This window comes from Camponotus vicinus, unplaced genomic scaffold (assembly GCF_025532165.1).
Source record: "Camponotus vicinus isolate PSW18456_S1 unplaced genomic scaffold, iyCamVici1.0 SCAF_7, whole genome shotgun sequence".
NCBI lineage: Eukaryota > Metazoa > Arthropoda > Insecta > Hymenoptera > Formicidae > Camponotus > Camponotus vicinus.
The window spans coordinates 6,738,922-6,760,577 of record NW_028141979.1 but is presented as its reverse complement, the minus strand read 5'-3'; the positions used below and the strand labels follow the sequence as shown (position 1 = coordinate 6,760,577).

The following is a 21,656-nucleotide window of genomic DNA, read 5'->3' as shown; positions in this document are numbered from 1 at the left end:
TTTAATCGGGAATCAACTCTCTCTCCTTGGCAATGAACTTGCTTGAGCGGTGCTAGTGCGTCCGCGGCCACGATACCGGCCGGTCCGACACTCGTTTGCTCCTTCACGTTCTCGCGGATTTCTCGGCACCGATTGTCTCTCGAGGACCATGCTCTACAGATTCGGGATCTTCATCGGGCTCGGTTCCGTGGTCACGACCATCATCTACTTCACGCCCATACCTGGTGAGTCAAGTAGAGTATTCTTGTTATAGCAGCAGAAATGAAATAAGCGAGCTTGAAAATAGTAGAAGGCAAAACATTTCTATCTCTTGATCAGGAATGATTGATAATCATTCGTTTCGTTTATTAAAGTCTTAGATCAGTTCGTAAGTTTACGCAGTTATGATTGGCGTGACTGCCTTTTAGATAGATTAAGAAAAAATTTGTCAGACAAGATAATTTTCGATAAAAACTATCCATGCATAATGAGGGAGTATACTAATTTTAATCAATGACATTGATTAAAATTAGTATACTCTCTTATTATGCATGGATAGTTTTTATCGAATATATGTCATTGATTAAAATTAGTATATTGTGTCTCATACTTATCTTTATTTCTTTTCAAGATCATGAAATTATCGTTTATATATATTTGTTTATAAAAGACTATCTTTCCTTCACATTTATTATTTATTCTACTTGTTTGCTTATAAATTTTTTAAAGCAAACATTTTGATTTCAAGTATAAACAAATGATATGTGTAAATTTTCTTTAAATAAATTAAAAAATAATATTAAAAAAAGTGTGTTTGTTCAAAAATTTTTATTTATATGATGCATTTTCATAGAAAGTATAATTGTATACATCAATAATTATATATATTATATCACAATAATTAAATACGAGACCCCTCGGGAGTCACCAATAATCCACTTTTTTTTACATCAATAAATTATATTCATATCATAAATAATATCATAAATTCATATCATTTTTTAAATTCGATCTACATTATACATACATAGTACTACTTACTACATTATATATTCATAGCTAACGTGTTATATTTAAAATCTTTAATAAAAAATCTTTATAAATCTAATTTACAATTCAAAATAAACAAGAAAATATAATAATTGAAGAAAATTTATAAACTTTTTCTTCTTATCGATTCATCAAGATTTGCATATGTATATAAGCAGAGGGAAAATTAGAGCAGATGAATATATCTAATCGTGACTACGGGCTTTATAAAGTGACTTAAATTAAAGATCACTATTTTAAAATATTCGCAAAGATTGTTTGTACATCGCAGTAGTACATCGATAACTCGTATTGATATCACAATTATATTGTTTCTTAAATGATTATAATAGTAGTACAGCATATTTTTACTAGAATCATAATATATAATTTTTCTTTTTCAAAAATAACGTAAAAGCGGATTGTAATTTTCGTCAATACAAAATTAATTATAAAATTTCCATCAAATTATTTTCTTAAGAAAATTCATTTGATATGTAATATATGATATAGCAAGTACTCATGCGAGGATAGGCACAGATCGAATCTCCACATGAAAGGTGAATGCCCTCAAAATTTACAGTTATGTGTATATTTCTTTTAATAACAACTAATCTCGTTGCTAACGATGCTGACCGCAATTATTAGTTATTAGATATAATATATACGAGATATATTGTTTCTTCGAACGTGTTATGCTAAATTAATTGCCATTCTTTCAAGCTACAAATGTCAATAGCTGATGGAAAAACAGAAGAGCAAAAGCCTCTTTTTCGAATCTTTATCATATAATATAAATTTTTTGTAAATTTTTATTCTGATTATCATATAAATATAAATATGATAGAGATGACACGCAATCGATAAATTAAAATTAAACTGAATTATATAAATATATAAATAAATAAATAAATAAATAAATAAATAAATAAATAAATATATATATATATATATATATATATATATATATATATATATATAGTATTTTATCTTTTTTTTGCAAATTTGCAAGAATTAAAAAAGAAATATTATTTTATTTATAAATAATTATAAATAATTTTTTGTAAACTTTATTTATTTTTACAATCTTAATGAATAATGTAATAAGTTTATACAAACTATACATTCGAACTTTCTCTTTGATTAATTATAAGAGGAAAGATAAGCAAGACACACGTCGTATTATGAATATCATCAAAATATACCACGAAAATCGAAAGTCCAATGTGAAAGTATGTGGCATTGCAATAACACATACAATTTCGTTTTTCGACGAAAACCGTTGTTTCCGCTTTAAAAAGATGATCAAAGTTTTCATAAACAATTTGAATGTAACATTAGCCTGTATGAATATAAATGTCTTTTTTTCGTTGCTAGTTTTAAAGTTGCCTGTTACTTTCTCTCCTTTTATGCTCCAAAAGAATACTTGTCACATCCTAGACGCAGAGATTTATTTATCTTTTTGACTGCCCGTCACTTTTTTGATAGTAAATTTCAGTAAAGTGTTTTCTACAGCGGTTTTAGTTGCAACTTACAAACTATTAAATAGTTATATATATTAATAGGTCTCTAATAGTTATATATTAACCGGCCTCTAATATCATTTTATTTCCTAAGTAAAAAATGTGAACTTTTGAGACCAGATTTTACGTGCGAGCAAAGAATTTAGCGTTTTCTGAAAAAATGCAAATTTTTAAATAATAATATAATTTTTAAATAATAATTTCTGATTGCAAAAATTGTATTCTTTTTATGATTATAAATTAAAAGTTAAAAAATAACAGTATTAGATGTTTCAAAAATAATTTCATACATATATATATATATATATATATATATATATATATATATATGAAATTATATATTTATGAACTAATTATAAGTTAAAGTAGCAGCAATTATGTATAAATGCAGCAATAATGTGTAAATGCGATCCTATTTCCGCACGCGAATCTATTTCCGTGATTCAGATACTTTTTAAAAAAATGTGATAAATGTGTGAACATGTGCAAATCATGCATGCGATGCTTATCTGAATTTTGCGGATACTTATCTGAGAAATGCACATAAGAGAAGATGCGTTCCGCCGAAGTAAATAAGTGAAAGCGTCAATTATTAACGGTAAATGTACCGTTTTACTCGCAATGTATGTAGAGAGTAAGAAAAGGGCTAAGGTCTTAACTATCGGAATAAAATAAATTTCAAAATGTCAATTAATTTCGAAAATTCTCTTCTGTTAAATGGCCCAAAGCTATAGAAAGTATACAGCCATTTAACACATATGTAGGAAATAAAAAAAATAGAAAGATATAAATATGATATCGCTGGAAGTATAAAAACAGCATTAATTTATAAGGAAATAGTGTTTTATAATGAAAGCAGATATGTTTTTGGCGCTTTCAGTTTGCATCAATGAAATCAGGAATCTTTTATATTGAGAAAATGGAGAGAATCCGCTTAAATCGAGCATTTCTTTTTATAATTGATCTATATATTTTTTACACGTGCACACATGCACACTTATTAATCTTCTTTCCAACATTCTAAAGTGAAACGGGACTCTCTTGATTGCCTGATTACTCATAGAAATCATTAAAACTTAAACGCAGGATGCGATATCCAGCAAAACACTTCTATACATGAGAGATTTCCGCTCGAGTGCTACTTACAGTTATTGTCGATAGAGAAAAATGCATTATCGAGTGAAAATAAAACGATGCAACTTGTATGAGTAATGGAACAGGCTATAGGTAAACTAGAGATACGTCTTTCACTTTCCAAGATGGGTTTTGCTTCATTCGCTTCATCCTTTAGTAAATTCATGATTAAATATTACTTTGTACATCACATTATTCCATAATTTGATTATGATGAGATGGGTCTTAAATTAGATAAAATTGTATTATTTTTCCTTAATACACAATTTTGTAACTAAAAGCTGATCAACACAACGAAGTGCCAAATATTACGTATAAGACACATTTGAAATCGTTATTTATGACAGTGCGAGTGAGACAATGCGGTTGTTACTTACGAAGTTAGGAAGTCATTACCTACTTAACGCGTCGCGATATAATGGCTGTCGCACTGAATATGGATTAGGTAACATAAATGTCGTTACGGATCTAAATAATGCAATTTTATTATCGAATGTATCGCGTGCATCACCCAATGCGTGACACATAGGAGAAATTTATATTTTTTCGTGTTTTATCTTTGGCTAAATTGCTACAGTTATTTTATATAATACTCATTATTGTGACTTATTTATGTCACTTCGCAAGGAAACAAATTATACTCCTTATAATTTGAGATGAATTACATCCGCGAGAAAAAAGATGTTGAAACGTGATGATACATATCGCGGTCATTTTTTCATTTATCCATTACTCGCGACATGCTTCTAAGATGTAAAGAAAAGGCTGGAACTGATATTATTTCTGAGCAATCGTTTCCTTCATTATTTTATACTGCAACTTGTTTTGATAGAAATGCAAAGTCACGTCATTTCATGAATGTGTGCTTAATTTCACTAAATTGTATTGTATTTATGTATTTAATTTTTTACATTCTTTCTAGTGAATCCAATTTTAATTTTAATTTTAATCTTAACTTAACTATACATCAATCACTATAATATAGGCGAATTTATAAATAAATTCTTAAATTCTTCGTAGACATTACGTAGAGAAATTTAAAGAAATTAAATTGAATATCTCAAATGATTTATAAGAAAGTCACTTAATTTAGTGATTAACTCTTACTCTTTTTTACTGCAACTAGAAATTTTTAATGTTTATTAAATATCTTAAAATGACATAAATATCTTGAGAGAAAGACATTATTAATATGCTGCTACATGTTTCACATGCGTTATACGTATACATTAAATAGTTTAGATTTCTATCTATATGGATATAATTTTTGCCTAAATAATACGAGTCTCACAACATGTTTCTTGCTGCAGCTAAAAAAATGGAATTCTTTTGAATTGATTGAGATCGCTTCGAACCAGTTTCTGCATGTGCACCTTCTAGATACTAGTCAAAAGTCTTATTATTCTTTTTTTTTTAGAAAGTTCTACTCGAGCATATACAAGGTATGTTACAACGTGAATGAAAATGATCGTAAATCATGAGCTTGAGCGTATTCTCGACAAGCAAAACGTCACTTGCTTTCCACAGAGGAGATCGCGGCACGATGATTATCGTTTCTATCCGCCCATGTGAGTAAGAGTTTATCCGGTAAGCATCAGCGAAAGCGAAATCTCTACTCTGGCTGGACCAAGGAGCATGGGAAGAAGGAAAAAGGTCGCGAGATGAAAGTATACACAGTCGGCTTTTGAGAGAGATGGAACACGGGTCCCCAGTCGCACTGCGAATGATAGTAGGTAGGGGCCTTCGAGTCGGGCCCACAGGCGAACTTTCACTCGCAACTCATTTCTGGCACATATTTCAGACTCGCGTGCGCGAAACTCGAGGCGATTGCTGGGATGCGTGTAGAAAAATTAAAAAAACCGATCGCATATAGATGATTTTGTTCGGGGGCACCCGGGAGAGGGAAGGTACACGTTTGTCCGACCGAGTAATAATGAAATTAGAATTTTTCGTCAGTTGTCTTTTAGGTGCGTAACGGTACCCACGACAACGTCGCGGTCATTAGTCTAGACGTGCCGACTGTCAGTGGTGCGGTGATTTATTGTATCTGGCCGTTTTATCACGATCATAATCATCCATACCTGCCTTTAGGTGGTGACGGTCTCAGTCATCCATTAGATCCATTTGATCTTACTCAATTTTTCGTCAGCTGTTGAGAAATGGACTTCTGGATGTTGGCGCTCTTCGATAATTTCCACTTGAGTATTTTGATCGTTAGGTTAAACTACCACGTCCAATCGAAAGTCGATACGCATAGTTGTGTGCAGATGAGGCAGCCAATTTATCATTTTCGCGGATAGAAGAAAAATCTTCGAGAGGAATAACATCGCGAATATATTTCGCTAGTAAAAAGACAAGTCGAGTAGCGTTATTAACGCATTCTCTTTGTGCTCGCAAAAGTTATCAATATTAAAAAAGTTATTAATATAGAATCTTTATGGTGTGAATGTATAATAGCAGTTATTAAAACATTTATATAAATACATAAAAAAATTAAAGTTTGAAAAAAGAAAAATTTATTAATCAATAATTGATTTTAGATATATCTTCGGATCAGATCTAATTAATTTATCTGCATATATAATATAATTTTTTTTATATAATATAATTTATCTATTCTTATCCGGTAAAATCATCTTCAATTGTTGATGCAATCGAATAAAACCTCAGATTGATTCAGAGCTCAAGCATAAAAAATTATACAGCCTAGTGTAATGAAAGTTACGCCATAATTCAGACGACCTTAAACGTTTGTGTGGTGAATGCTCATAAAGTAAAATATCGTAAATATGTTTACTACAATTTTTCTTGCGACTCGACCGTCTTTTTTTCTAATCAAAGAAATCCAGTTCTCTGAAGTTGAGTTGAGAGTTGAGATAAGTTTCGCGAATAAACAAGCTTCAAACGATTTTTTGCTAGCAATAGTTTCGATCTTTGGCAACAAGGAATGCCTTAGCAGGAAAAGAGAGCGGGAGAGAAACGCCGTTCTAGCAACGAATTTCGGGCTCGATATTCTCATCAGTCGTCGACGGGGAGTGTGATCGTGTCCGTAGTGTTTTGTTATATCGGCTCCACGTAAATGTCCGCAGTGGTGCAGTGACATAAAGATACCTATATTTGTCTCTACGTGTTTCTTTTTCATGTTAATTTTGTGCATGATTATTACTAAGGGAGAATATCCTTCCTCTTCTCGTTATTTATATCCTCATTTATTTATATTATTTATATCTGTCGAATTCAAGAATGCTTTTGTGAAAGATACTTGTTCAACGTAGTGATTATCTCTCTGGGATATCAATATGAATTATTAGATAATATAAATATAACTTTACATATAATTTAATATATGTGAAGATTATATAATACGTGTAGAAATAAATGAAACGAGATGTAGCATGATTGCAACATAATGATACAGTCTAAATAAAAAATATATAAAACTAATTTTAGTTTGAAAAATCTTCAAGAGCAAAATAAATTTTTCAACATTTTCAACATTGATAATATGAACTTTATTTAAAAAATAACTCAAAAATTGCGAATGCTACAATATTGAATTACAAGGAATTGAGTTGATCGATTAATTTATGTCAGGATTGTTTCCGTAAAGAAAAAATTTGATAACAACTTAATTAAGAAAAAATGTTTTTTATCTATTTATACAATCCGTTTTTTAGACTATAAAAAGAAAGATCTCTGTGGTGAAATAACTACAATGTGAACAGTAATTTACTTTCATTTTTAATTAGAACTTTCGGAGATAAACATGTAATATGTATCATACATATAACTGGCTTACAGTTTGTAGATGCGTTATGTGAACATTATGTAAGTTTCTACGTAATATATAAAATAGCTTTTACCTGATAATGATCGCATAATAGAGAACGGAAATAACAATTCGGCAAATATTGTACTCGATCTTACGATTTTATTTTGATTCTCGTCTCTCTATCTCCATTTTATTTTTATTTAAAATATAATATATATTTTTCTTTAATACGTATATTTCAAGAATTGTTACTTACTATGTTTGTTGATTATATAATTCTGTTATATAATCTTTTTTTAATAAATTAACATTCATAGCTATCACATATAAACACGTATAAATCACACATATAAATATATTCTAAATATACAGTTAATGACAGTTAATGAATGATAGATAGCCTCGTTATTACTGTGATTAATCATTATATCTTTAATTTAAACTTGGAATTTAAGGTTCATAATTCATCCATCTGTCTCGCGAAAATTGATTGATGGACATCTTTTTAAGACTAAAACTAGAAAGAAACTAGAAAGACTCGAAAGGACTTAAGTCAAAAGGATAACTAAACAACAATTCAACTTTAAATTTCACTTGTATAATATAGGCGGCTTCTCTTTTATTCTTCACTAAACTTTCTCCGCGTTAACTTTTGCATTTTATTATCCTTGACATCAACACTCGAAGTAAGGAGCCATCAATTCAATATCAAAAAATTTTCTCTTATTTATTGATAGAAATCTGTGATATAGCTTTCTTGGCAAGTCATTACTGCATAGTCATGTATATACATCGTGCTACTTAATAATTGTTAGCGCACTAGTCTTCGTGTTTCAACAATACACACATCCTTTTTTTCTAAAGATTAATACTCGCATAAATATTTCATCCAAAATCCGTCAATTTTTAAAGCTCACGAGAAATGAATATCGTCACCGCCTGTTATTGTTGAATAACAACGTTGGTAGGCGATGCATTCTTCAAAGTCCGCTCATCCTCCGCTCGTGGTCACTCCGATCACGTATGTTTTACGATGTCTCGTGGTCATAACTATGATCGCAGCTGCGGCGACATTTTTACATATTAACAATTACAGGCCTAGTAAGTTGAAATAATTATTTAATTTATCAAAATTAGAATACATTAACATATACAATCTTGCCATGCATAAGTCTTGTAAATTTAATGCAACTTTCAATTTCTCTTGAATATTCATCTAAAGTGAAATTTATAATTTGTGACAGAAAGTTACTTACAGTTAGTTATAGTTTTCTTAAATGTTTTCGATATTATATATAATTAAGAGAAATTATAAGTAAAATCTTATCTCATAAATGTATATATTTTTACACATGAAGCGAGTTTTAAACACAGCACATGTTTTAAGATATATTAATGACGTAAATTGTATACTCGAATGCAAAGAAATGCATTAGGCATCGAGTTATAACAATTTATCCGATCGGAATTAATTTAATAATGACTTATAATGAAAATAAATGTTAGGTAATGAAATAATAATGTGCTTCTTTCTAATCCACTGCAGCATGTGCCATTACATGTATGCGCGCGCATCATTAGTTTTCCTTTATTAAATAGTACTTTCTATGTGGTTTGTAACTTTCATCTTTGCCGCTTGTCCACTCGAATTTTTTCTTGCTGGACGAAGAGGAAAACTGCTTTCGTCAAGATGGTTTTCCTCTTCCTCAATCTTTCTGTTCTCTTCCAGAACAAACATTCCTCTCCTGCGATCGGCCATGTCACCACTTGGATTGGCCTATGATCTGCCGGGTGAAACTCAGGCTAGAAGTCTTCCAATCGCTCAGCAAGTAAGTCAATCATTCAATTATATTTTTTATCGGTTACATACATTTTGCAAGAATTTAATCCAAACGCGTAATGAAAGAAAAACTTTATTATAAATACAAACGTCAGAAAAGAGGTTAAATCGCATGACCCGTCTCATCTGCATGCAGACTTTCAAATCAGCTGATTATTACGTTTTGCATTAAATCATCGACGTTTCGATAAAAAATCGACAAATATCTAGATTTTTGGATTATTGCGTCAAATATTTTTTTCTACTTGTATTCCTTTAATAGGCATTTCATATAATATCCATTATTGTTTTCGACAATTTTTCAAAAACTTTTATTTGAAGAAATCAAATATTTAATTTATTAGTACTTCGATCAGCTAATATCAGATTTTAACCAGTTTCACCTAATCTAGCACATAATAAATAGAGAAAGCAATTCTTTACAGTAAATCAGGTAAGAAGGTTAAATATTAAATAAGAATCTAGATTACGTCGAAGTTGAATGTTGCAAATGATGTATTACACAATGTTCTATTTATATTTTATAAAATAGTTATTCGTAATTAGATCTTCGCCATAATAGATCAAGGTTATAAAAAGCTTTATGTTATATTAATTAAAATTATATCAACTAAATTTATATCATATTATTAAAATTATATCAACACTAAACTAAATATTAATTATATCAACTAAAATGTATTATTTGCTTTCCAATGCTTCTGTAATGAAATATTAATTTCGAATTTCCTCTTTATAATGTCGCTCGCGTCCGAGAGAACAAAAAGAGGCCAGTTCTGAAGGGAAAGTTTTCTCATGTAATAAAGAGCCGCATAGGATCGTAACCGTCTCACGCGAAGGACACTACACATTCTCGTTACACGCATTTCGCGAAATTACTGCATTATAAACAGTTCGTTTTTGCGATTGCAACATCGTGTGCAACGTCATTATACCGTTGCATTATGTTTAACTATGCAACGGGCATAACGCACGGACCCGTTGATGTAATAGCTTATGCAATTCTTAATCGGTGTAAGGCGGAAAACTCTCACGATCAACCGCACACCGAGTTGTCGAAATCAACGAGCAAAACAAGACTCATCGCCGAGTAATAATACTGTATAGTTAATTGTAAGCCGAGAGACTGGAAAAGACCGAATCTCAATTTTTTGCTGAACTTTAATGAAACCGTACGCAAAATGGCTACAAACCTGTCTTTAATAATATAGTATTTGTTCTCTCTCTTTTACGTAATACGCGATACTTATACATTCTCAAATCGTTCATGCAATTCAGTGACATGTACACAGTAAAAAATAAAATGTTAATTTTTACATTTTTCACATGTCCCAGAAAGTCCATTCTAAATTTTAAATTAAAATGACTCATTCATCGTATGTTACTTATTGACAAACTAAAAATGTTAAATAATTGACACGATACTTTACATTTATTTTTGTTATTGTGACTTTAAGTGTAATGTAAAAATAACACAAATTAATTAAAAATTACATGAAAAAATAGTTACAATAACTCGTAAGAATTGTTGTAGGACATTAACATATAATAGTTTTAACTTAAATTATTTATAATAGAAACATTTGATTTTAGTAAATTTGATTATTTTGTATGTCAAAGTTCAAGGTTATTTGAAGATTTGCTTTAACTTTTCTTAGAATGTTAAATTGACTTTGAGACATGTTGATTGTTTAAAATGATTATGTTAAAAGTACTCAAAATAATATTCCATTTCTAAGAGACATATACAAAGTGTTAAGTTATGAAGTTGGCATAAATATAACACATGAAAACGTTATAAACGTTATAAAAATAATAACATATAAGTTGTATGTTAATTTTACATTAAAGTACTAATCAAAACGTGGTAACACAAGAAAATTTTAACATATGGACGCACAATTTTTTATTGTGTATAGATGTCTTATTTATAACAGAGAGAAGGTTGTACGATTTTCTTTTCAAATTATACTTAGTTTCTTCGTTTATATATATAAAAAATCAATAGATCTATAAAAACATATAAGTACGAAATTGTATGCGAGTTTTATACGGAAAACTGCGATAAAAAATATTATTTCACAGATCTGCGTTTTTACTTTCGATGAGAGATACAACAAAGAGATATGTTCAGCTTTGTATAAATACACATTATAATGCTAGAAATCGAAAGCGATTTTTTTACGCAAGTTCTTTACAGATCATGCGGGGATTGTCCGTTGAATCAGACCGCTTGCTTAGCCAAGTATTGTGTTTCCGCGGACGGACAGAGACGGGGCATCCTTACCGCCAATCGTCAAATGCCAGGACCCAGTATTCAGGTATGACCTCGATATACACCATCGATCAATAGCTCGAGTGCGTTATACTTATTGCTTCGGACACGGAAAAGTTCACCGCAAGCGTCTTTCGAAATCGCCTCTTTCTATATTCTTTTTTAATTAGAGTTTACATTATAATGTTACATTGACTTATAAAACTTGATAATATACATATATTAACATATTCGCTTCAGGTGATTTTCTAACGCGTGAAAAATGATCTCTTTTCCTAAAACGTTAATATAATACTAATTAATATCATAAAATATATTATTATAATATATTATTTAATAATATATGATTTACATATATGTATGTAATAATATATGTGATGATTTGATATATTTAATATAAAGTTATATATATTTTTTAAAACAGTATTATTAATTTTTTTTATAATTCTGCTATTGCGTAAAATAAAAAATGGATTATTTAGTTTAATATGACGTCAAATATTTTGGATTTTACCCATAAAATTCAAGACATTTTTAAATTATTAATTGATAATGTACAATCAATTTTATTATCCCAATGTCGCTTTATTATATTTATCATTGCTTAATTTATATTTATTATTACATATTTTACCAATATTATCGCTAATAATTTTATAGAAAGATTTCATTAAGCTGGTATATCTGAATATGCGGGATTTTAGACACGTGGCTTTGCCGATACCTTCATTTGCAATCTTCAATTGCAACGAAAATTAAACTTCTATCTTGTGTTAAAATTAACTCGCGTAGTGATTGAAACGCGTATACAATATACAGTTTTGATAATTAATTGTGTTGCTTGAACACGTGGAAATAATCTCGCGCACGTGTCTCGGTTAACTAAGTGAACACTTTGAAGTGAAGCGAGTTTTACTGGGCCTCTAATTGATCTTTCTGGTAAACGTTGCGAAGCTTTAGAAATGTTGATTAAAGCTAAATTCTAAATCCATATTTTGTAGACTCGAGTATTATACGTATGATTTCCATATCAAATTCTAATTGTTTAAAATCCTTTTCTTTTATAGCATTATAAAAAATTATAGAATTATAAAATATAATTAAATAAAAATTATTTTTTTAAGAAAAAAACAATATTAAAAATATTTATAAAATACATTATTTTGACAGTAAAGTTGACACACTGGTTACAATTGTTTTAGTAGCATGTACAATCTAATGTCTTGGTAAATATTTCTAAAGCTTTACCGCGATAATGTGTGACTAATTAGCAACTTCCAGACAGGCTTATGCTTTTACAGGTTTGTGAAAATGACATCCTAGTAATAGACGTCATTAATCATCTTCCGGGTAAGGCAGTGGCGATACATTGGCGTGGACAGACACAAATGGAAATGCCTTACATGGATGGCGCGCCGCTGATCACGCAGTGCCCAATACCAAGTTACACCACTTTCCAATACAAATTTCGTGCCTCCATGCCCGGCACACATCTCTGGCATGCACATGCAGGTGGATAATTGTCACTTATTTCATGCATAGTAGATTGGAAAAATATTTAAGTTTATGCTCACGAATATTTTCTATCACATCTATTAACTCGTTAATGCTTAAATTTGTTTATCAAGTTTAAAATCAAAAGTTTTTTAATTTAAAAATTTTAATTTAAAAATTTTTTAATTTTGAAAAATGTGTTTATTTTGAATATATATTTTATAAGTTGGGCTTGTTTTATAAATTAAATTTAGTCATATATGATGGATTTAATGACTCAATATTATTATATGTACATCTCTTGGCATTATTTAATAATTATTATTACTCTAATCGACACATATAAATTGAGCCATTCGTTTTTCGAAAAAAACAAAAAACAAAAGGCGCTGATGTCACCAACGGCATTTTCGGAGCATTGATCGTGAAGCAGGCGGACCTTCGAGAGCCGCATCGCGCCCTTTATGACATCGACGACCCTAATCATGTGGTTCTGGTGACCCACTGGCAACACTCGCCGGAAGTATCGTTTAACCAGGGTCACGTGAAACCGGCGATTCTTCTGATCAATGGGAGAGGTCGTCAGCCTAGCGGACCCACGGTTCCCCTAAACACATTCACGGTTATTCCGGGGCGACGTCATAGATTCCGTGTCGCTAATGCCGGAGGCGCCGGTGCCTGTCCAGTGACGCTCTTCATCGACGGTCACACGCTTCTCTTGATTGCACTTGATGGGCATCCTATCAAGCCACGGCAGGTTACTTCGCTTACCCTGGCAAAAGGTCTGAGTCCCGTTAATTCCTTCCCGGAACTTCTACGTAGTAATTGACGATAACTGTGGATGTTATATCAACGGGAATTCTCTGGTATCTCCGGAAAATCAGACGCGTTCAATTGAAAAATTTTGAACTTGTTTAGAATTTTAAATTTTGGAAACGATTAAAAAGTGAAAATATTTTATCGCTGCTCGCAAAGATTGTAATTCTGTAAATTTATCTTTCTAGCTCTTTTCTCCTTCATTTTCCGTTTCTATTTTTGAGTACCAGATCTCAAGTAATGCGTCTTGCAATTCTTTATCGAGTTTTTGTAAGAAGTTTAAAAGAATTCCAAACAAAATTGGATATGGTTATAATTCAGTTTTATTCGCGGAAAGCGGGATTTCGTGCGATTTCTCGCAATTTTCAACGAGCCGCGCCGAGAATAATGAACGATCTTTGATATTCGTTAAAGGTGAAAGGGCAGATTTTGTTCTCAAAGCGAGCAAACACGTCGCTTCCTATTGGATGAACGTGCATACGACGAAAGAATGCGGAACGAGCACGATAAACGGCGCGGCCATCCTCAACTATAAAGGCAGTTCGGAAATTCCGGCGGCGGAAACTATCGATCAGCAGGATATCGACGAGATAGGGACGAACCAGTTGGCCGCGACGACGAATCCTACCGAGAAATGCGGCGGACAAGAGAGCCTGTGTGTCATGGATATGCAGAATATGCGTAAAATTCCACGAGCCCTGGCCATGCCCAAAATGGACGTGACAATGTATCTGCCAATTAATTACAAGATGCAAGCGACGGAACTGATAGGTGCGTATCGAGAAAAAATGATGCAACAGATGAGAAGTGAAAATCAAATTAAATCGCAATCGCATCAATTAAAACAACGCGAACAGACGTAATCGCCCGATTAAAAATTCCCTAGCGCGTGTTTCATCACTTCTTTATTCACCGCGCAAACGTTCCGGGTTATTAAAATTTTGTTACCGATTATGTTTCGCGTACATAATGCAATAATGCGATGTATTCGGGTCAAGAAGCTACGCTTTCACCACTATTATTTCTCTCATAAATCTTTTCTCTTCAATTGTTAACTTTTTGATGGATTAGGAATTTATTTCTGGCTGATCTTTGAACGCTTAGATGAGTAATAACAAAATTATTATAAAATACTTGAGAGTAGAATTTGAAAAATGAATATAAATATAAACATTTTTATTTTCTCAAATTCAATTTGCTCAAAATAAAATTTTATTTGAGGCTTCAAATTCCAAGTATATGAAAATAAAAAGATTTCGTTGTGGAAAAATCGGCTCCACACTTGTTTAAAAATATTTGATCGCTAATAAGGTATCAATAGCAGCTTCAACTTCCCCTGATTTTTAAAAAGAAGAAATCTCCGGACGCTCATCATCCGGCGCAAAGAACTAAAAAATGATGCGCAATTAAAATCGTATCAAGAGAGAATCGCGTAATTAATTTCGAATCAAGAGGAGAATCAGGAGCGCGCTCGATTAAACCCGATTAAATCTAATCATACCATGGAGACCATGTTTCTTCTTCGTTCTCTTAGGTAACAGCGGGACGGAAACGCGAATGTTAAACGTGAACAACGCCACTTTCACGTATCCGTCGTCGCCGCTATTGACCCAGGGTGGCGATGTGTCGCCGGATATGATGTGCTCCAACCACAACGACGACGACGCCGATGACGCTCACGAGAATAATGACACGGTGTCGCGACGACGGTGCCGTCCGGTCGCTGACGGCGCCGGCGGCGTCGCGGGTGACATGTGCGAGTGCGTCCACGTGCGCCACGTATCGCTCGGGGCGACCGTCGAGATTATTCTTCTGGATCAGGGTAATTAACTTCGTTCCAGGGTGATCAAAACACGACTCGCGCAATGTGACACGAGTGTCTCGTGTCCCGGTCTCGTTTATTCGGATTCTTTATAGATGTACATTCTTCTTTTTTTCTCTTGTCTTCGCTCGAAATCTCCAATTATCTTCCTGTATAAAATTTGAAAAATAATGGAAAAAGGTCTTTTATCCATATTCAATGCTTTTCGCGTGATATTTTATGAGGAAATATGATATTTATCAATATGTTATATTTTTTTTCGTTATATATGGCGTAGAATGATATGGCTGAAACAATGTTGCGCCATTGTGGAAATTTAAAAATATTGTAAAAAATTAATATGTGAAGTAGAATTTCATTAAACGAGTTTTCATACACATACGCAAAATGATTAATGTAACAAAGATACTTTTAGGATTAAAAATGAATTTTATAGTGGCAAAAAAATATAATTAATATCTTAATTTCAATATCTGTGTTATATGAGATATTAATACAAAACAAGAATACGTTATTTGAATAAAAAAATACAATCTTTTGCGCAAGATTGTATGAAGACGCTCATTATATCAATTAATAATTAATAGTATAACTATTAATTAATGCCATACGTACTTGGGATAATCTCACAATAAGCGGAATAGCGTGAATGAGATAAAAGGAAACATTAACGTATAATGGAGAGTAAGCTCGACCATAGTATCTTGATGTCCTTGATTCATATTTCATATTTATCGGGAAAGCCGGCAATAGAATTGATTTTACAGTGTTCCATCTTCATAAATCATTTCCAGCGAAGCGTATATTATTAAAAAAAAAGCAATGTTTGATGCATTATCTCTTTTTATTATCTGACGCGGCGATTTTTTCTCAGTATCTGTGCATTAGCTAAAAAAAAACTTTTACAACATTTCTGATAATAACGCGAGAAATAGTCAGTCTCCTTTATAAACTTTGCAAATATAGAAATATTCATTGATTATTATATTTCTTATCGAGTTATATTTTGGTCGATCTATTTAACAACAACTTCTGACTCTATTAGATCTATCTTCGTCATGGAATTTTTTTATATATCTAACAATTTGATTATTAGTTTTAATTATTAGTTTTTTATATATATATCTAATAATTTAATTATTAATTTTACATCATAAATTGATTTTATAATATGAAAGATTCCATTTATTCGGGAGTTAATAAGTTGTCACTTTGCTATAGGCGGTCTGGACGATCTGGTTTACCACTTACACGGCTACAGTTTTTACATAGTGGGCGCGAGACAATTCGATCGGAGTATGTCACTGCAGGAGGTAAAGAAACTCGATAAAAGGAAGCAATTATTTGAGCGGAATCTCGACTGTCCACCGACTAAGGACACCGTAATCGTGCCCAAGTTCGGTGTCGTGGCGTTGCGATTTAAAGCCGACAATCCAGGTAGGTCTTCTTCGTTCATCGAACTTACAGATTACGTAACGTATAGACTGTTTCTATATTTCGACCGGATGAATCGTTAATTTGCGTCTCTTTAAATAAACGAGAGATAAATTGTATGAAAGATTTAAATAAACAAGAGAAAATTGTATCAAGATGTATCAAAATATTTTTAAATGAAAAGTTTTTTTTTCGTCAATTTAATAAAATATTCGACGAATAATAAAACTTTCATTTGTCGCTGCTTCAAATTTCGATTTAATCATCAGCTTCCAAGATCGTTTATATTGTTTATAAACTATAATGCATAAAAAATAGCATTTTCCGATAATTTTAAAAGAAAAATCTATTAGGAATTTATCGAATATTCTTGATTGATGACTAATTTGATAGAAACGCCAAGTAACGCTTATATAACAACAAATCTTGCGGATCGTTATTTTCTATCTCTTAAATAAACGAGACAAAAATTTTAAAAAAATATTAAGATCCATTAAAATATTTTTAGCGATTGAAAATAAAGTATTTTTTTTCGCGAATTTAATCAAATATTCGACAGATAGTAAAACTTTCATTCGTAGTTGCTTCAAATTTCGATTTAGGTTTCAAGAAATTCCATATTGATATTTTTTATAAAATATAATGAATAATGACGTTTTCAAGAAAAGTCGATTTGGAATTTATCAAACATTCTAATATCGATGATTAATCTAGTAGAAACGCAAAGTAATGCTTATATAACAGCAACTCTTGCATTAAATTACTGATGATACTCTGAGATCCCTTACTTTCACGTAATTTTACAGGTTATTGGATGTTGCGTGATGAACAAGCAGCTGATTGGACTCGCGGTTTGGATGTTGTTCTGCAAGTCGGAGAACCTAGCGACATGATACCTCCTCCGCAGGACTTTCCCAAGTGCGGATCCTTCGTCGGACCCGACTATTTCCTTATATAGACTGTTGTAATCGCTTAAGTTGAATATGTATATAATTGTATATAACGATAGGCCTAAATACGTGGGCTAAAATTAACGGTTTTTTTTACGAATAAATATATATCGAATTATATCGATTTATATCAAAATTGTTCTCGTTAGTTTCGAATAAAAACCTTTCACCGCATTTTTTTCAAATCCCCGCATTATATTATACTTCCTCTCGACGAAAATTACTCGATTAGTTTCCATAACTTTCTCATTTTCAAGTTTAACTAACTCGGTCTAACTTTGTGGTAAATAAATTGTTCCAAGAATATCTGCCACTAAAACGTAACGTACAGCTTCATAATTTTCAAGTTTTAATAAGCGAGAGCTTTATGAGTTATGATTGCGTCGTACTTATAAAGCAACCACGTTTCCAAAACTTAGAACTAGAATTCTGGTACGCACGCGAGCATACACTGTATATACTACAATCTTTCCGCTCCTGTCGTTCGCTTTTATCCTCAAACAAGCGACAAACGTTTCGCTTTCACGGTTTATTTCAGGCATTTCCGTTCGTTTGAATACGACTGGACGTAACCGCCGTAACCGCGATGTCCTCCGCGGTGACGGTGACTTCCAAAGGATCAGAGGACTCGTCAGTAATGTCCTGCCTGAGTGCGCTAGACTCGCAGTTAGCAACTCTGCTCTCGGTGCCTGAGATCCTGTTTCTGCGACACAGGGTGTTTCGCGAATACGCTAAAATTGCAGTCGGGCCGGACTTTATCCACACGCTACCGTCCTTCGTAATCGTGGTAGCTGTGCTGCTCGTCCTCTGGAAGAATCCTCCGTCCTTCGCTTGGCTGATGGACCTCGTAGGCGTTCACTTCGTGACCTTCGTTTATAAAGGTTTTCAGGTACGAGATTTCTAGAGATCCGCTGTGTAACTAGTGCTCTTCCACGTGCATGTTTTTTCAAGGTGTCAATCAGCTGGTTCATGATTACCGCGCTTTTATGGTTATGGCTGGTCCTTCAAAGGATACTCTACTGCAGCGTCTGGCATTATTGGAGTTATGTGAGTGGATTCGTTATTATTTCTCTTGTGATGGATAAAGAAATCTAACAATGTTCAAATTGTTATTTTATTGATTTTATATAAAAGAATTTAAACATTCTTCTCTATTAAAATAAAAAATAGCTTTCTAAAACTTTCTTTTACAGATTAAAAAAATCACATATAAGTATATTTTTATATTTATATAAAAATTGAAACGTGATTTATATAATAAAAGCATTTTGAATTGATTCAATATTCGTAAATTTCTAGATTATTAAAATAATAAATTTGTAAGAAAGGTACAAAAATTTATATAATTATAAAATTATATAAAAAACAAATATATATAAAATCGTTCTAGGAAACTGAGTATCGAGATATTTCATATCCATGGTGGCAACGTGTCTGGTCCTCGTACTATCCTGCACCTACACAGCCGCCTGTGATGTCGGCTTGTTTTATCAGTTGGATCATCGCGATGTCGATCGGAATAATTGCACTAGGATGCGCAATAAACATTGATCACTTGAAAACTTTCGTTGAAAAAATTTCAAATAAACTTCGGAACGTTCTTGCGATGACGAAATCTTATATAGAATGGTCACAAGATAGGTTGGTCACAAGATAGTATTGCAATTGATGTTTTGATTATCTCCTCGATTATCTCATTTTTGTTTCGGTAATTCTATTTGTAAATATCTTGTAAATATCAATTTGAATTTTTCTAATCAACAAATTTTGCAGCAGCTTTTATAATGTATAAAGTGTGTGTGTAAATTTACATTATTTCTTTTTTTTTTGAAACTCGTTTTATTTCATAGTATTGTATTATCAATTCTTTTAATCTATAAAAACAAAAAAATTACAGTAATAATAATATGGAAATTTCTAAAATAATAAAAAATTTAAAAATTTAAATTGAAAAAAATTAGATTTTAGTATGTATAGTAATAATAATAATAATAATAATAATAATAATAAATAATGATTCGTATCAATAAATATTCTATGAGTGAAATTTTCGTGTCTAGAACGCAACAAATACTTGTAAGTTCCGAGGCAAATGCAGCAACAGATGACAGTGAAATGAGCTCAGTTTGCGACGACGGTCACTCAGAAATATCCACTGATGTGAATGCGGCACGAGGAGATATACGTCCGATCTCTTATGGAACGAATTGGATGCCACCGCCAAATTTTTCTGCGTTCAAGGAAGCGCAGCGAAAAATATCTTTGAAATCCTTTCACACAGTCATGGGCGTGAACGACGTTCAGGTAATAATGAAAGAGGAAATTTTTCTTTTCCATCATTTATATTATTTTTTTTTTTTTTATGTTTGATACATTACAATTATTTCTACACAGATTTCACTTGACTATCTTGAATTTTTTTTCTGAATAAGAATAACGTAAAAATGAAGGCAGACAAATAAGCGAACTTATTGAAGCAGTTATCCCATCTTTAGAGCGAGGAATTTCTGTTCTAAAAATTTCGGAATTTCGAAGAAATTCCTAATCCCGATAGATAAATTGCAATGACAGCTATCTCTTCCAGGATCCCGACAAATTTGCGGCCAAGCAATTCCGACACCGACGTGGCTGTCACACAGTGATACCGGGTAATTCTAGCGAGCAATCGAGTGGATGTTGAAGGAACTAGTCACTATTCGTCGAATGCTCACTATTGAACACGTGCCTTCAATTAATCGCGAATAACGCTAATATGACGAAAAAATTTCCATGAAGGCGACACGTCAACTTGCATCACTGTAGATGATGTTTAATTTGAATAACCGCCTCACGCGATGCTGTTTATATTTCGATAAGATTTTGTAGTTCGCTATATAACATTTATGCGTTATTTTTATACAAAAATTTCTATAAAAATGTTTTTTATACGAGTGATATATAATCGTAGGCGAGCGAGATTTTATTTTTGAGATTATATCGAACAATATATCATCAAATGTACGCAATAATTAAAGCAATGCGCGTAACATTACGTAATACGAAACCTTCTATCCAATATCAATTAATAGAATATGTATATATATATATATATGTAAATTTTTTGTGAATAAATATAAATTTCTCTATTCTGTTGTAATATTTTTTACACATAAATTTTTAATATAATAGATTTTAAAAAATATGCATTAATTTGTTTGTGAAAATTCAATCTAGTTTTCCACCTAGCGATAATTTTGTTTATTATCTAATCATCAAGTAACACATTTCTTTTTATTTTATTTATTTACTAGTTTTATTTATCTTTATTATTTTTTATTTTATTTTACTACCAAAATATAGATTTCTAATAAATAAGCAATATATTGATACATTTATCGATGAATCTGCCCAAAATGATTCACTGTTTTATTTCTTTGAATGTCATAGTTTCCTTGTTAGTATCTATAAAACACGTATAGAACAATGTTATTCTGTGACGAATTATCCTCCCATCCTCTTTTTGATTATTGAGTAAAAGATCCTGCCGCACTGCCGGATCCCAGGACTCCACCACTTAGTTTCGCTGGTTGGCGGGGATGTGCGCGAAAA

General features: G+C 31.8%; 2 protein-coding genes across 7 annotated transcripts; both read left to right on the top strand.

Moving 5' to 3' along the window:
- The first annotated feature begins 48 nt into the window (after window positions 1-48).
- Window positions 49-18,227, top strand: LOC145975144 (multicopper oxidase 3). Of its 6 annotated transcripts, none has more exons than XM_083105387.1 (11): window positions 6,347-6,756; window positions 7,343-7,493; window positions 8,350-8,538; window positions 9,167-9,266; window positions 11,478-11,598; window positions 12,854-13,064; window positions 13,433-13,828; window positions 14,277-14,633; window positions 15,397-15,684; window positions 16,906-17,121; window positions 17,925-18,227. In XM_083105387.1, the coding sequence occupies exons 3-11, from the start codon at window positions 8,409-8,411 to the stop codon at window positions 18,074-18,076; spliced, it is 1,971 nt and encodes a 656-aa protein (XP_082961513.1). In that variant the 5' UTR covers window positions 6,347-6,756; window positions 7,343-7,493; window positions 8,350-8,408; the 3' UTR covers window positions 18,077-18,227. The 6 variants fall into 6 exon arrangements, with proteins under 6 accessions (XP_082961518.1, XP_082961516.1, XP_082961517.1 ...); XM_083105388.1 differs by having other exon boundaries at window positions 6,738-6,756; window positions 7,415-7,493; XM_083105390.1 differs by lacking the exons at window positions 6,347-6,756; window positions 7,343-7,493 and adding an exon at window positions 5,611-5,693.
- A 359-nt stretch (window positions 18,228-18,586) lies between these two features.
- On the top strand, window positions 18,587-21,130 carry LOC145975147 (uncharacterized). Its single transcript, XM_083105400.1, has 5 exons — window positions 18,587-18,957; window positions 19,020-19,115; window positions 19,459-19,709; window positions 20,129-20,372; window positions 20,653-21,130. The coding sequence occupies exons 1-5, from the start codon at window positions 18,655-18,657 to the stop codon at window positions 20,746-20,748; spliced, it is 990 nt and encodes a 329-aa protein (XP_082961526.1). The 5' UTR covers window positions 18,587-18,654; the 3' UTR covers window positions 20,749-21,130.
- The last annotated feature ends 526 nt before the right edge of the window (window positions 21,131-21,656 follow it).